The sequence below is a fragment of the Thamnophis sirtalis genome, unplaced genomic scaffold, assembly GCF_051295495.1.
Source record: "Thamnophis sirtalis isolate CommonGarterSnake01/CBP01778 unplaced genomic scaffold, rThaSir2_p1.2 scaffold_11, whole genome shotgun sequence".
NCBI lineage: Eukaryota > Metazoa > Chordata > Lepidosauria > Squamata > Natricidae > Thamnophis > Thamnophis sirtalis.
This window is the reverse complement of record NW_028261391.1, coordinates 3,890,416-3,906,932: the sequence shown is the minus strand read 5'-3', so window position 1 is coordinate 3,906,932 and position 16,517 is coordinate 3,890,416. Positions and strand designations below refer to the sequence as shown.

At 50.3% G+C, this 16,517-nt stretch overlaps 1 protein-coding gene across 1 annotated transcript in view; it reads right to left on the bottom strand.

Annotated features, from left to right (window-relative positions):
- Nucleotides 1-414: 414 nt before the first annotated feature.
- Nucleotides 415-16,517, bottom strand: part of DIS3L2 (DIS3 like 3'-5' exoribonuclease 2) — a 217,979-nt gene continuing 201,876 nt past the window's right edge. The window contains exons 16-22 of the mRNA XM_087725075.1: nt 14,501-14,684; nt 12,921-13,007; nt 11,662-11,809; nt 9,996-10,126; nt 9,096-9,200; nt 6,249-6,350; nt 415-1,338 (exon numbers count right to left, since the gene is read on the bottom strand). Of these exons, the coding sequence (XP_087581201.1) occupies nt 1,240-1,338; nt 6,249-6,350; nt 9,096-9,200; nt 9,996-10,126; nt 11,662-11,809; nt 12,921-13,007; nt 14,501-14,684 (856 nt within the window). The 3' untranslated portion in view covers nt 415-1,239. The remainder of the gene's footprint in view (nt 1,339-6,248; nt 6,351-9,095; nt 9,201-9,995; nt 10,127-11,661; nt 11,810-12,920; nt 13,008-14,500; nt 14,685-16,517) is intronic.

Sequence of the window (16,517 nt, the reverse complement as noted above, 5' to 3'; positions counted from 1 at the left end):
GATTTTCAGCCTCTTTTTTGAGGGGAAAAAGGTGCGTCTTATACTCCGAAAAATATGATATGTGATTCGCAGGGATGCTGCAATGGTCGTAAGTGTGAATAACAGTCCTTAAGGTCTACTTACAGTGCCACTGCAGCTTTGAACGGTCACTAAACAAATCGTTGTGAGGAATCCCTCTACTTCATTGGGGTTTGCTAAAGGAGATGCTTCACACGGCCATGCTGGAAGGCCTCAATTTACGACCGTAATTGAGCCCGGCGTTAGGCTTGTAAGTCTTGCCTGGAAATTAAGTGGCTCACCATAAGACCGCACCCAATTTTGACTTTTATGGCGGTCATTAAGCAAAGGCAGTGGCCCCGAAAAGAGAGTCCAAGGTAGATTTTTGTCGTAAAAGAAAACACAACGAAAGCTGAGTTTAGAAGGATTTCCGGGAATTTATTTCATCGTAGTTTTCCAGTTTTATTCTTTATCAGGATTTCTGGGGGAAGAGCAAAGATTGCTGCTCACTCTCTCCAAACTCATGTGGCCTAATAAAGAGGTTGTTAAAACACAAACACACAATCAAAGCCGATTTAAGTTGCAGCTTTGCGAGAGACGGAGGAGTGGAAATTGAAAAAGAACAGCACAACTCCATTACAGACGTCATAACTTTCTCTCCCGTCCCGTTTATCCGACGGATGTGGGAGCTACGGAAGAGAGCCACAGACGGGGAAACCGTGAGCCTCCAAGGCTGAGTAAGAGGTGATTTTACACCAAGGTGGAGCGCCCCGCGCAGGCCAGATACAAGAAGGGAGGTGCTCCGCTCAATACACCCTCCTCCCCAAATTCATCTAAGAAGATGGCTGGTTCATACTTCCAAAGAATTGATGCCTTCCCGCTGGAAGCAGATGAGTCTCGCCAACCAGCTTGAATAAAAACCAAGGGTAACCACCCCGAGAAGGTCAAATAAGTCAAGATGGCGGCTAAAGTCTGCAAGGGAAGCTCTATCCGTTTTTTTTTTTTTTTTAATGTGGGCCTTGAAGCTTGCAGGGCTGCGGCGGCCATCTTGCCTCGGCCCTCCCCTCTCGTTCAAAACAAAAAACCCGTAAACCCAAGAAACAACATTTGTCAAAATTAAAATTGAAATTAAAAATCTCGGTTCTTTTCCCCGGGAGCCGAGTTCGGGATATCTGTCGATATTAGTGGGGTTTTTTTGGGGGGGCAAATAAGACAGGATTGGTGATCGGAAGTCGGGCCTGGTCATTCTTGGCTGCCGGGCCTCTTCAGCACCGCGCTGTACTTCGTGGCTCCATTTTCAGCTCTCAGGACGACGTCCACCAAGGCGAATATGGAGATGACCTTGAGCGGGAGAGAGAAAGCCAAGCAAAAGTTTAGTTGGATCTCTGGGAGGGGATGCTTGTCAAATCTCAGGATTTATTGCCGCCAAGAGTCACATCTATCGTTGCTACAGGTAGTCAGGTACAGATTAACAGAGTTGGAAGGGACCTTGTAGGTCATCTAGTCCAACCCTCTGCCCAAGCAGGAGACCCTGCACCATTTGTGATCGGTGGCAGTCCAGTCTCTTCTGAAAAACCTTCAGGGATGAAGCTCCCAAAACTTCCGAAGGCAACTTCTCTTCCATGGGTTGATTGCTCTCCCTGTCAGCTTCCTTATTTCTAGGTTGAATCTCTTCTTGTTCAATTGCCACCTATTATTCCTTATCTGGCCTTCTTCGGGTGCTTTGGAGAATAGCTTGATCTCCCTCCTCTCTGTGGCAGCCCTCAAATATTGGAAGATGCTCTCCTGTCTCCCCTGGTCCTTCTCTTCCCTAGGCTAGCCATGTCTCTCTTCTTTCTTTTTTCATTATTTCTTCCTTCTTTCCGTCTTCCTTTTCTTCCTTCCATCCCTCCCTCCCAGCCTTCCTCTTTCTTTCTTTCTTTCTTTCTTTCTTTCTTTCTTTCTTTCTTTCTTTCTTTTCTTTCTTTCTTTCTCTTTCTTTCTTTCTTTCTTTCTTTCTTTCCCTCTTTCTTGTGCTTTGGAAAATAGTTTGACTCCCTCCCCTCTGTGGCAGACCCTCAAATATTGGAAGATGCTCTCCTGTCTCCCCTGGTCCTTCTTTTCACTCGACTAGCCATGTCTCTCTCTTTTCTTTTTTTATTATTTTTCCTTCCTTCCCTCCCCTCCCTGCCTTCCACTTCCTTCCTTCCTTCTTCCTTCCTTTTCTTCTTCTTTCTTTCTTTCTTTCTTTCTTTCTTCTTTCTTTCTTTCTTTCTTTCTTTCTTTCTTTCTTTCTTTCTCTCTCTCTTCTTTCTTGTGCTTTGTAAAATAGCTTGACCCCTTCCTCTCTGTGGCAGCCCCTCAAATGTTGGGAAATGATATCCTGTCTCCCCTGGTCCTTCTCTTCACTAGAACAGCCATCTCTCTCTCTTTTTAATTATTTTTCCTTCCTTCCTTTCCTCCCTCCCTCTTTCTTTCTTTCTTTCTTTCTTTCCTTTCTTTCTTTCTCTTTCTTGTGCTTTGTAAAATAGCTTTTCCCCCTCCTCTCTGGGGGAGCCCCTCAAATACTGGAAGATGCTCTCCTGTCTCCCCTGGTCCTTCTCTTCACTAGACTAGCCATGTCTCTCTCTTTTTAATTATTTTTCCTTTTTTTCCTTCCTTCCTTTCCTCCCTCCCTGCCTTCCACTTTCCTTATTTTCTTTCTTGTGCTTTATAAAATAGCTTTCCCCCCTCCTCTCTGGGGCAGCCCTCAAATACTGGAAGACGCTCTCCTGTCTCCCCTGGTCCTTCTCTTCCCTAGACTAGCCAGGCCCAGTTCCTGCAACCATTCTTCATATGTTTTAGTCTCCAGTCCCCTAATCATAGTCTTTGACTTATAACAGTTTGTTTAATGACCAAAGTTACAACTGCACTGATTACGACTGTTTCTCACACTTTACAACGGATGGAGAATCTCCCTGGACAGGTGATCAAAATTCAAACGCTTGGCAACTGACTCATAGTTATGACGGTTGCAGTGTCCTGGGGTCGTGTGATCCCCTTTTCTGACCTTCTGACAAGCAAAGTCCATCCACCTATCAATCAATCAACCAATCAGAATAGAACTGGAAGAGACCTTGGAGGTCATCTAGTCCAACCCCCTGTTGAAGCAGGAGAACCTATACCAATGTTGGCAAACCTTTTCGGCACCGAGTGCTGAAGAGGGACCACGCATATGCCGGAAACCGGATCTTCCGGTTTGTGGTGCACATGTGTGTTCGAAGATCAGCTGGCCAGTGCGCCAGAACCCCCCCGCCCTTAAAAAAACAACGGGCGATGGCTGGCATGCCTGGAGAGATGGCTCTGCATGTCACTTCCAGCACACAGGACATAGGTTCACCATGACGGCCCTGCACCACTACAGACAAATGGCTATCCAACCTCTTCTTAAAGACTTCCAGTGTTGGGGCATTCACAACTTCTGGAGGCAACTTCTGTTCCACTGGTTAATTGTTCTCACTGTCAGGAAATTTCTCCTCAGTTCTAAGTGGCTTCTCTCCTGGATTAGTTTCCACCCATTGCTTCTTGTTCTGCCCTCAGGTGCCTTGGAGAATAGTTTGGCTCCCTCTTCTTTGTGGCAACTCCTGAGATATTGGAAGACTGCTATCATGTCTCCCCTGGTCCTTCTTTTCATTAAACTAGACATACCCAGTTCCTGCAACCGTTCTTCAAATGTTTTAGCCTCTGTTTACACAACCAAGGATTGTATTAGCTTGAACCCCTTCTTTCAGGGGGTGGGGCTTGGGGGTCTTAGAGGCTTCCCCATTCCAAGAGCCTGGAAGAAGCACACTTGCCTGAGATAGGGTCTCCAGCTTGAGCAGGGGGCTGGACTAGAAGACCTCCAATGTTCCTTCCAGCTCTATTCTATTCTATTCAAATATAATAGAACTCCAAATAGAATAACAGAGTTGGAAAGGACCTTGGAGGTCTTCTAATCCACCCCCTGGCCTAGACAGGAAACCCTACACCACTTCAGACAAATGGCTATCCAACATCTTCTTAAAGACTTCCAGTGTTGGAGCATTCAAAACTTCTTGTGGCAAGCTGTTCCACTGATTAATTGTTCTGTCAGGAAATAATAGTTTGACTCCCTCTTCTCTGTGGCAACCCCTGAGATATTGGAAGACTGCTATCATGTCTCCCCTAGTCCTTCTTTTCATTCAACTAGACCTTCCCAGTTCCTGCAACCGTTCCTCATATGTTGTAGCCTCCAGTCCCCTAATCCTCTTTGTTGCTCTTCTCTGCACTCTTTCCAGAGTCTCCACATCTTTTCTACATCGTGGCGACCAAAACTGAATGCAGGATTCCAAGTGTGGCCTTTCCAAGGCCTTATAAAGTGGTATCAACACTTCACGTGATCTTAATTCTATCCCTCTGTTTATGTAGCCTAGAACTGTGTTGGCTTTTTTGGCAGCTGCTGCCCACGGCTGGCTCCTATTTAAATGGTTGTCCACTACAAGATCCCTTTCACGGTTACTACTATTGAGCAAGGTACCACCTATTCTGTCCCTGTGCATTTCGTTTTTCTTGCCTAAATGTAGAACCTGACTCTTTTCAGCATTGAATTTCATTTTATTAGATAGTGCCTAATTTTCAAGTTTGTCAAGATCCTTCTGTATCTTAAGACCTTATTCTATGTGCAGCAGGTCCCCTGCTATTTCCTGGGAGGAAGGAGGAGGATATGCCCCACGGGCAACTGCCATCCATGCGGAGGGGCCTCGTGGAGGTCACTCCCGCAAACCCTGGTTCCCGTGTCCCTTCTCTTAGCGGGCGATCCAAGGGCTAGCAAGACGTGCCAGAAACAGAGACAGAACTTCTGGCTCTCTCTGGATCAGCTGAGCCGCGGACCGAGTTAAGGGGCCTCCTGCACCTCAAAAATAATAAGACCTCCCCGCAAATGAGGCCAAGAGCTTATTTCGGGGGTCAATAGCAATAGCAGTTAGACTTATATACCGCTTCATAAGGCTTTCAGCCCTCTCTAAGCAGTTTACAGAGTCAGCATATCGCCCCCAACAACAATCCGGGTGCTCATTTTATCCACCTCGGAAGGATGGAAGGCTGAGTCAACCCTGAGCCGGTGAGATTTGAACAGCCGAACTGCTGAACTGCAGTCAGCTGAAGTAGCCTGCAGTGCTGCATTTAACCACTGCGCCACCTCGGTCAAAAGAAAATAGGACCCTGTCTTGTTTTCGGGGAAACACGGTAACTTAACAGCTGCAGTTGTGGTTCACTTCACAACGGTGGTAAAAAAAACCTTCCCCAAATGGGGCAAAACTCCCTGAACAAATGCCTCGCTTAACAACATAGATTTGGGGCGGTGATTGCGGTTGTAAGGCAAGGGACGCCTGTATTGCAAGGCGTAAACATTTCTCAGTCAGGAGCAAACGTAGCTGTCATTTTTTCCTGGCATCGCTAAAGCCCTCTGTTCCCTACCAGCCTTCTCGGAATCAGTATTGCAGGCAAAGTCCGGCTTTTTATAGAAACACATGGTTAATTATTTCTGATCCTCTTCCAGGCCACTATCAGCATTTGTCATTTTTACAGCCACTTCACCCTCGGGTTAATGTGTTTCGGTTGCCAAGGAAATCAGCTGGTGGGGCAGTCGGTAAGTTTACTTCACCTGATTGTCATGGCGGCGTGTGCAATGAAATTAAATGCAAATTTCAGTGCACGTTATAACGATTTAGAAGATAAAACACCCAAACGCATCTTTTGCATTCTGTACAACTGAATGAAAAAAGCCCTGATATTGCATTCATATTGCACTATTCCAGGGGTCGGCAAAGTTAGTAGCCCCGACCCTTTGGAACGAGCTCCCCGTGGAGATTCGTACCCTCTCCACCGTCCAGGCCTTCCGCACAGCCCTTAAGAACTGGCTAGCCCGTCAGGCCTGGGGACAAGGATAGCCGCCCCTCCCGAATGATGAATGTATGTTGCTTATTACTTTTATTATATGTGTCTATGTCATTGTTTGTGTTCCCCCTCCCTGATTTTATGTGAGCCGCCCTGAGTCCCCTCAGGGAAAAGGGCGGCCTACAAATGTTAATAAAATCTAAAAAATCTAAAAATCTAAAGCACTCTGAGATTGCTCTGAGCCACTGAGATTGCGCCATCAGAAACTCGGCCAGTGGTCCTTGACCGAATGGCACCAGGGCCTCACTCAGGACGAACCAGGTGGGAAGGAGGGCGAAGGTGGGGAGGGAGGGAGGGAGAGAGGGAGGGGCCAACATTACCTGCCGCGGGGCGTCCTGCTCCGCGCTCTGCGGTTCCCACACCAGCGACAACTGTGGCTTTTTCCCCACTTTTTGGAACTGGAACCCCACCAACGGCAGAGCCTGCAAGGCAACGGGAGATGGAGTCAGCGGGCGGAGCAGGATGGGAGATGGAGTCAACGGGGAGGGGGTGGGAGGGGCAGGAGGCAGAGGGGTATCAAGCAGTGAGTAATCCCCCCCCACGCACAAATGAGAGACACTCGTATCTACGTATAGGCTGCCTTTCCCACCCCATTCTGTATTTTCTATTTTTGTAACCTTTTATTTATATGGTTTGATTTTTTTTTAAATATGGTTTTTTAATATGGTAAGCTGCTCAGAATTACCCCCGGGGGTAAGATGGACGGCGGATAAATTTAATAAATAAATACTGTATTTTTCGGAATATAAGGCGCTCTGAAGTATAAGACGCACAATGCCAAAAGTGGGGGAGGTTTGCTGGTCACACGTACATGCGCGGGGTTGGGGGGGTCGCACGCGTAGCATTATGGGTGCGGCACGCCTGCGCACGACCCCCCCCTGCGCTCCCCCCCTCCACCTTTGGCACAGGAGCCAAAAACGATTAGCCACCATTGACCTATGTGGTCCGTTCTCTGCCTTGAGTTACTTCTAATGCATGGGTGTCAAACTCAGGACTTGGAGGGGGGGGGATGTTCCCAAAACTTCCAGTTGGGCCATTGGGGGTGTTTCGTGCCCTCTCCAGCCTCTGGGGGTTTCCCTGAAGCTTGGGGGAGGAAACGGCCTCTCCTGGCTCTCCAGAAGGGCGGAAAATCAGCTGGGTGGCGCGCGCATGCAGCCCGGAGCTGACAACCGCCGTGCCAGCAAATATGGCTCCGCGTGCCACATGTGGAATGCGTGCCATAGGTTTGCCATCATGGGTGTAGGGACTCCTGCTAGGTAGGGCCGGGGGTTGGACTAGATGACCTATAAGGTCCCTTCCAATGCTGTTAAATCTGTATCCATCTGTATCTGACTGCCTGTATTTATAGATATCTCCCAAAGAAAAAAGGGAAATAAAGAATTCGGTCTAGCGTCCCATCCTGGCTCTTTCTGGCCGCTGCTAATCGGATCACTGGGGACCGACACGGCCTGCCGCAGACGAAAACCCACAAGACACCGCCGAGTCCCGTTAGTGACAGCGGAAATGAAACCCAACATCTCCCTGCAGGATCATTGGGAGGCCAGAATTGCTTGCTTGGCAGGATCTGCGCTGCTATAATGACCACACCGGGAGGACACAACGGTTCTGGCTTCTGCGAGGGGCAGATGGAGGCACAGCCAGTACCGGCCCGGCGTCCCCAAACAGTGATCGGAGAAGGGGAGGGTGGGAGGGAGGGCGGCACACGGAACAAGGCAGGTGGGTGTTCTGACCGAGGCTTCCCGAGAGTCTGAAGCAACTCTTTGTCCTGACAAAAAACCCTTTTATTCATTGACTGTGAATTCTGCTCATTCACATCCAGCAAAGTCTTTCGAGGGAGGATTTACGGTCACAGACCTCATCTGGCTTGGAGGGCTGCCAGGCCGATCTCTGCAGAACTTGGCAAGGAGCCTCGGAGAGTCACGAACCAATTAAGCAAACTAATTGTCTCCTGCAAACTCCACCTCCCCTTTCGATCCTCTTTTATGTCCTCTGGGAGGGGCCATTCACCATCCACCTGTGGCCTTACTCCCACGTCAACCCCTGTTCCTTAGCTCTTCTCTTCGTCTGGCCACTCTGCGCATGCGCACACTGGGAACAGGCTCCAGCTGTTCTTCTGCCCCACTGATGTCTGACTCCAAAGGCAGCTGATAACTGTCAGACGGCCCTGGTCCCCTCTCTGCCTCCGACACAGAGCCCTCCTCAGAGCCTCCCCCAGACTCCAGGACTGGCCCATCTTCCCTCCCCAACCTCCTCACTGTCCGGATCTGCCGCCAGCTCCAATGGCCGCTCGCGGGCCACAACAGTGGGAGCCCTCGTCCCTCCCCAAACGGGCTCCTGAACTGTCTTGCGCGGCGGAGCTGCGATAGGGCAGGAGAGGTACTCCTCCACCTACGACTGCAACTGAGCCGCACATTTCAATTGTTAAGACATCTGCTAATGAGGTAGCCGAAGATCACCGACCCTCCAACAGCCCTGATTTCTAGCCAGGAAATGGATTCCAGCTTAGCAGTGGAGGCCTTCCGTGCTCTGAATACAGAGAGTCCCTGACTTTATCACCGCAATTGAGCCCCAAGATTTCCACTGTTAAGCGAGACAGCTGCTGAGTGAGTTTTGCCCCATTTTTACGCCCTCTCTTGCCACAGCTGCAGGAGGAGGAGCGGTGGGAGTCGGTCAGCATCAGGGCAACCTGGGAGCTCCGAGGGGGAAGAAGGAATGGAGCTGGCAGAGAGAGAAAGAGAGAAGGGGGTGAGCCTGGGCCGTCCGTCAGCCCTCGGACGGAGAGTCTACAGCCCCCAAGTCTGTAGGGGGCTGATGAGGAAGAGGAGGACCAGCTCGGTCCAATGCCTGTCATGCGGATTCGCAGAAGGCAGAGGAGAGGAGAGCAGTGGAAATCTATGGGCCGGTCCTTGGGACAGAAGAGCCACAGGCTGCTGCTAGCGAAGCCCCACCCTAACTCTGTGGATAAAAGTCAGGGGGCAGAGATGAATAGATGTGGCAGGTAACTATTCATCTCCCGTACGGACTTAGCCTAAGAGAGAGAAACGTTTTGCCGGTGCTCCAAATTAAGGGGATCGTTGATTCATTATAGAGGGTTTGTTGTGTTTGGGGGGGGGGGGAGGCTGGGTCAGAAACCCCGTCCTGCCAGCCAGGGAATCGCACGGACTCACGTTGCAATAAATGCGCTTCTGGACTCCAAACCGCAGCACGAGGACGTCGAAAGCCTCGCTCAGGACGCCCATCACCATGGCCTCCGACTCCAGCGGCCCACACTCCTGCGAGACACGACACACAGAAAGAGGGAGGGGTGAGCCCCTTCGTGTCCACCCGGGAGACTCGAACCCGGCTCCCACCCAAGCCTCCTAAACCACCCAAAATGTATGTTGCCGAGCGAAACGGGGATTAAGTGCCCCCCTTTTGTTGACTTTTCTTGCCGCCGCGATTCAGGGAATCAGTGCCGTTGCGAAGTTAGGAGCGCGGTTGTTAAGTGAATCGGGTTTCCCCCGTGGACTTTGCTTGTCAGGGAAGTCGCCAAAGGGGATCGCGTGACCCCGGGACATCGTCATAAATATGAGTCGGTTGCCGAGCGTCTGAGTTTTGATCAGGTGGCCGTGGGGACGCTGCGTCGGTCGCAAGTGTGAAAAATGGGTCCTAAAGTCACGATTTTCAGAGCCGTCGTAACTTCGAACGGCTGAATGCCACCACTGGTCCCGAGGTCACGTGATTCCTTTTTTGCGACATTCCAACAAGCAAAACCCATGGGAATTCACTCAACTATGTTACTCACTTAGCAACTGCAGTGATTCGCTTAACAGCGGCGGCGAGAAAGTTCGTAAAATGGGCACAACTTGTCTTAACAATGTTTCGTTTCATGAACGGAAATGTTGGGCTCATTTGCGGTCGTAAGCCGAGGACCGGCTGCAGACCGATGAAAGAAGAAAGAAAGGCGATGTTTCTTCCAGCAGACGGGGACTCTGCAAACACAACACCTGGCCGATTTTCAGAGGTCCCCCCTCCCCCCGTGCCTGTCCCTCCCCTCCAGGATCCCAAACGGGCCTCAAACCCCGGACCTTGACAAAGACGGCAAAGAAGAGGTCGACACTGAGTTCTTGCACTCGCTTGGAAGCCATCTTGCGGTTGTTGCAATGCTCCGCTTGCTTCTGTATCGCGGCCTCCTCCATCTGTGGGGCAGGACCCAGCCCTTGAAAAGAGACACCCTCAGGTTGTTAGTAGCCTGGCGGAGACACCTGCCCGCCCGCCCCCGCCATTTTCTTGGGGTGGTAGGTACTGTGAGAAAATCTCTTCCCACACCTATTGTCAGCGTTCCAAGTATCATGTAGAATTAAATCAGAGTCCAAGGCAAAACGATCCTTAAAGTTCCAATTTAATAAAGCAGACATCTTAGCACATTGCTATGGAATCCCAATTCGGCAAATTTCATCAGAATCCCACCCAGTTAGGAGACTTTGGGCCAATCACCAGGAGACTGGGAGTTCTAGTCTCACCTTAGGCATGACAGCCAGGGGGGTGACTTTGGACCAATCACCAGGAGACTGGGAGTTCTAGTCTCACCTTTGGATATGACAGCCAGGGGGGTGACTTTGGAGCAATCACCAGGAGACTGGGAGTTCTAGTCTCACCTTAGGCATGAGAGCCAGGTGGGTGTCTTTGCACCAATCACCGGGAGACTGGGAGTTCTAGTCTCACCTTTGAATATGACAGCCAGGTGGGTGACTTAGGACCAATCACCAGGAGACTGGGAGTTCTAGTCTCACCTTAGGCATGACAGCCAGGGGGGTGACTTTGGGCCAATCACCAGGAGACTGGGAGTTCTAGTCTCACTTTAGGCATGACAGCCAGGTGGGTGACTTTGGGCAATCACCAGGAGACTGGGAGTTCTAGTCTCACCTTAGGCATGACAGCCAGGTGGGTGACTTTGGATCAATCACCAGGAGACTGGGAGTTCTAGTCTCACCTTAGGCATGACAGCCAGGGGGGTGACTTTGGGCCAATCACCAGGAGACTGGGAGTTCTAGTCTCACCTTAGGCATGAGAGCCAGATGGGTGACTTTGGATCAATCACCAGGAGACCGGGAGTTCTAGTCCCACCTTTGGATATGACAGCCAGGTGGGTGACTTTGGATCATCACCAGGAGACTGGGAGTTCTAGTCTCACCTTAGGCATGAGAGCCAGATGGGTGACTTTGGATCAATCACCAGGAGACCGGGAGTTCTAGTCCCACCTTTGGATATGACAGCCAGGTGGGTGACTTTGGATCAATCACCAGGAGACTGGGAGTTCTAGTCTCACCTTAGGCATGACAGCCAGGTGGGTGACTTTGGGCCAATCACCAGGAGACTGGGAGTTCTAGTCTCACGTTAGGCATCTCTCTCTCTCTCTCTCTGTCTCTCTCGTGAGTGAATGAATGAAGGGCATTAAGATGAGGAAAGACACTCTAATGCAGTGTTTCTCAACCTTGGCAACTTGAAGATGTCCGGACTTCAACTCCCAGAATTCCCCAGCCAGCGAATGCTGGCTGGGGAATTCTGGGAGTTGAAGTCCGGACATCTTCAAGTTGCCAAGGTTGAGAAACACTGCTCTAATGAAGGGGAGTCCGACCTTGGCAACTTTAAGACTTGTGGACTTCAACTACCAGAATTCCCCATAGATCTTAAAGTTGCCACGGTTGGAGACCCCTAGAGGCAGCTAGCCCATCATATCCTGAAAAAACTCACCCAGCGAAGCCGAAAGTAGCCGGTGCACCATGATGTCCGGAAACCGGCGGATGGGCGACGTGAAATGGGTGTAGAGAGGCACGTTGAGGGCATAGTGGCGGAAGAGGGCTTCGTCCTTCAGCATGCCAGTGCAGAAATAGACCGCCATCTGCAAAGAGGAGGGATGGATGGATCAGAAGCCACCAGCAACGGGGCTGGGAAGGAAGACGGAGAGGCCTTTCTGGCATGGCTGACGGTGAAAGAAGCTGCAAAGTCTTAGGAAGAGGAGGAGTAGGTGGGGAAGAGATACTCGGAGGTCTCTCTCCATCTCAGGGAACGTGGAGATCTGGGTGCCAGTCCAGGAAAGGCTTTGTAACAGGGGGATTCAACCTTGGCAACTTTAAGGCCTGTGAATGGGGAATTCTGGGAGTTGAAGCCTGTCAGAGTATGAATGTTCATAGACTGGAATAGACATAGCAATAGCAATAGCAATAGCAGTTAGACTTATAGACCGCTTCATAGGGCTTTCAGCCCTCTCTAAGCGGTTTACAGAGTCAGCATATTGCCCCCACAGTCTGGGTCCACATTTCACCCACCTCAGAAGGATGGAAGGCTGAGTCAACCTTGAGCCGGTGAGATTTGAACCGCTGAACTGCAGATAACAGTGGCCTGCAGTACTGCACCCTAACCACTGCGCCACCTTGGCTCTTCTGACATGGTAATAGGTCAGTCAATGAGGGCTGTTTGGAAACTGAAATAGTATTTGCTGTGTGAGCCACAAGGAGACAGCAAGGAGCCTGGGCGTGGCTTAGCTCTGCAGCTCTGAGTCTGTGCTGAGCTCTAAACTAGTCTGCTGCTCTGAACTGAAACTGAAACTGTTCTCTCCTCTGCCTGTGGTTTGCTTCTATTTTTTACCTCATTGGAAAAACCTGCTTTTGGTATTGTATATTTACTTCATGTGTTATGTTATACTTAAAGAGAAGTTAATGAATCCTGCTGAACCTGTGCTCCTGAGGGGCTGGGGAGGGCAGAAATGAGTGAAGAATGGGCTGTTTTGTGCCCCTCACCAGCCCCCAGGAGCACTCTATAAGCCTCCTAAAGGCTAGGCATGCAATTTTTTTTTTTGGGGGGGGGGAAGAGGCTCTTTTTGGGAGGTCTGCAGAGTGCAAAAACTTTTTTAAAAAATTTGCCTCTTCAAAATCTTGTTGCGTCTTATACTCCGAAAAATACGGTATATTAATGGAATAGCTTAACATAAACCAGAAACCTCCTCTTCCTACCTGCATGGGACGAGAGAACATGTTGGTCAGCACCTCCTTCCTCGCCTCGCTGTATTGGTCATTCCCAAAGGTTTCGTTCAGGCTTTTCTGGAAGCGAAAGAGAGAGAAACAGACACGGATGTTAGGAGCGGATCAAAGGTGGCTTGCGTCAGAATATTCATGAACGGGAATAGGACATGGTAACAGGTCAGCCCTTTGGGGAGTGGCTGGAACAGGATGTGGTAACCAGGTCAGCCAATGTATGGACACGGCAACTGGGTCAGCCAATGGGAACGATTGGGAGACTGAGAGCCAATCCCAGGTGGCTAGGAGCCTGGGCGTGGCTTACCTGTGTAGCTCTGAGTCTGTGCAAGAGAACTAGTCAAGTCTGCCTGCTCTCTGAATTGAAACTGGAAACCAGCCTCTCCTCTCTACCCCGTTGGAAGAATCTGCTGTGGGTATTGTACATTTATTTGTGTGTTGTTGTGTATGTAAACAGAAGTGAATGAATCCTGCTGAATCAGTTATCTGTGGGCGCTTTCTGGATTTGATTTTCTGCAACAAACTCTCTGACCCTTTGCAGGTGGAGTGGTCTAGAAACCAGGAGAGGGTGAGTTCTAGTCCTGTCTTCGACATGAATGCTGGCTGGGGGACTTTGGGCCAATCACCAGGAGACGGTGAGTTCTGGTCCGGCCTTAGTGTAAGCCGTACCACAGGTGATGTTATCGAGTTGGATAATGAAACATCTGTAAGGAAACATCCATGCTCAGAGAGCACCAAGGACCCCACTGTCCTCCTCCTCCTCCTCCTCCTCCTCCTCCTCCACCACCACCACCACCACCACCACCACCACCACCACCACCACCTCCTCCTCCACCTCCTCCTCCATCCACAAAGCCACTCCCTCTTAGCACTGATGATGTTACCTAGTTTGGTAACGAAACATCTGCAAGAAAACCACCAAGCTTAGAGAGCACCAAGGACCCCACCTCCCACAAACCTCTCTCTTCCCACCTCCCTCTAGGGTCTCTCCCTTACTAACCCACTCCTTTCCTTCCTTTCTTCCTTCCCTTCCTTTCCTTTCCTCCCTTTACTTTCCTTCCTTCCTCCCTTTCCTATCCTCTCCTTCTTTCCTTTCCTTCCTCTCCTCCTTTCCTTTCCTTTTCCTTTCTTTCCTCTTTCCTCCTTTCCTTTCCTTTCCTTTCCTTCCTCTCCTCTCCTTTCCTTCCTCTCCTCCTTTCCTTTTCTTTTCCTTTCCTTCCTCTTTCCTCCTTTCCTTTCCTTTCCTTCCTCTCCTTTCCTTTCCTTCCTCTCCTCCTTTCCTCTCCTTTCCTTTCCTTCCTCTCCTCTCCTTTCCTTTCCTTTCCTTCCTCTCCTCCTTTCCTTTTCCTTTCCTTTCCTTTCCTTCCCTTCCCTTCCTCTCCTCCTTTGCTTTCCGTTCCTTTCCTTTCCTCTCCTTTCCTTTCAGAGTCGTTTTCCATGAAAAAAGTCTTCCACGCTCCTCCAAACCGTGGCTGAATGCAGCAGGAGCCCCTTTTGAGTTCCCCCTCCCCACATTCCCCCATCCCTCCCCCCTCCCCCGGCTCCTGCCGTTTACTCACGTGCAAGGCCCCGGCACTGCTGCAGTCGATCTCCAGGCCCATCTGGTTGCAGAAGGCCATGAGGTCGTGGAGCATCTTGCTCTGAGGGGGGGGATGCCGGCGCAGGAGAGCCTGGGTGGGGAAGGAGCGGTAAATCCGATGGGCCACGGCCATGTTGGCCAGCAGCATGAATTCTTCCACCAGCCTGGAGCAAAGCAAGGAGAAAGCGAAGGCGGGTGAGGGGCAGGGAGGAGGGGCAGGCTGCTCTGACCGAGGAAGCCAACTCCTGGTCCCCACAAAAAATATTCATTGGCTGTGAATTCTGCTCAATCACCTCCAGCAAAGTCTTTCCAGGGAGGATTTACGGTCACAGACCTTATCTGGCTTGGAGAGCTGCCAGGCTGAGATCTGCAGAACTTGGTAAGGAGCCTCGGAGAGTCACGAACCAATGAAGCGAACTAATTGTCTCCTGCAAACTCCACTCCCCTTTCGCTCCTCTTTTATTCCCTCTGGGAGGGGCCATTCACCATCCACCTGTGGCCTTCCTCCCAAGTCAACCCCTGTTCTTTAGCTCTTCCCTTCGCCTGGCAACTCTGCACATGTGCGCACTGGGAACAGGCTCCAGCTGTTCTTCTGCCTCACTGATGTCTGACTCTGAAGGCAGCTGATAACTGTCAGGCGGCCCTGGCCCCCTCTCTGCCTCCAACACAGAGCCCTCATCAGAGCCTTCCCCAGACTCCAGGACTGGCCCATCTTCCTCCCCAACCTCCCCACTGTCCGAATCTCCTGCCGGCTCTGCTGGTGGGCCACAACCCAGGTGAAAAGAGAGGGGAGGAATAGGGATGGACAATCACACCCTCAACATACGACCACAATGAAGCCCAAAACTGATGTTGCTAAGGGAGACTTTCGTCAGGTGAGTTTTGCCCTCTTTCACAACTTTTCTTGCTGCGGTTTTTTTTAACCGAATCCCTGCGCGTGTCGAAATGAGCCGCACGGTTGTTTAAGTGCCCCCTGGCTTCCCCAAGGACTCTGCTTGTCAGAAGGCCGCAAAAGGAGATCCCGTGACCCTGCGACCGTCGTAAAATGTGAGTCAACTGCCAAGCACCCGAGGGTAAATCACGTGCCCGTGGGAATTCTGCAAAGGGTCGTAAGTGTGAAAAATGTTCATAAATCACTTTTTGCTCTGCCACCGTAACTTCGTACGGTCACTATATGAACCGTGGTAAGTGATTTATAAGGCCTTGGAAAGGCCACACTTGGAATACTGCATCCAGTTTTGGTCGCCACGATGTAGAAAAGATGCGGAGACTCTAGAAAGAGTGCAGAGAAGAGCAACAAAGAGGATTAGGGGATTGGAGACTAAAACATAGGAAGAACGGAGAAACATCTTTTTGGGAAGGAAGCAGATTCACTCTTACTAGCCCCCCACCTTTGACAGTCTATTCTACATAACAAAGATCTCCCCCCTTCATCTCCAGGGTGATGGGATTAAGGCATGATAGTCTTAGCCCTTTACCCGTCTCCCCACAGGGCACTTGGGAAGAAGCAACCCTCAACCAAACTTGGACTCAGAGCACAGCCTAGAGAGTTGCCCCATGGGAGTCTGACAACCAATCAGAATGCAAGCTCAAGATCAAAGCCCAGAGAGGGTATAAAACCAGGATCCTTCAGCATCTCGCTCTCTTTTTCTTCTTCACCCAACATCTGGAAGGATGGGATCCCCCTTTTCTGTTCAGGAGTTCAAGCCATGTGGTCCTGTCCACCATTAAAACCGTCTTTCTAAGCAGCCTCCGTGTTTCCAGTGCCTTTTTCCCCACTTGGAACTGAACCCAGAATGAGACTTTCTTTCTTTCTTTCTTTCTTTCTTTCTTTCTTTCTTTCTTTCTTTCTTTCTTTCTTTCTTTCTTTCTTTCTTTCTCCCCACTCTCTTTCTTTGTCCCTTTCTTTCTTTCTTTTTCTTTCTTTCTCTCTCTCTTTTTCTTTCTCCCTCTATTTCTTTCTTTCTCCCTCTCCCCTTCTCTCTCTTTCTTTCTTT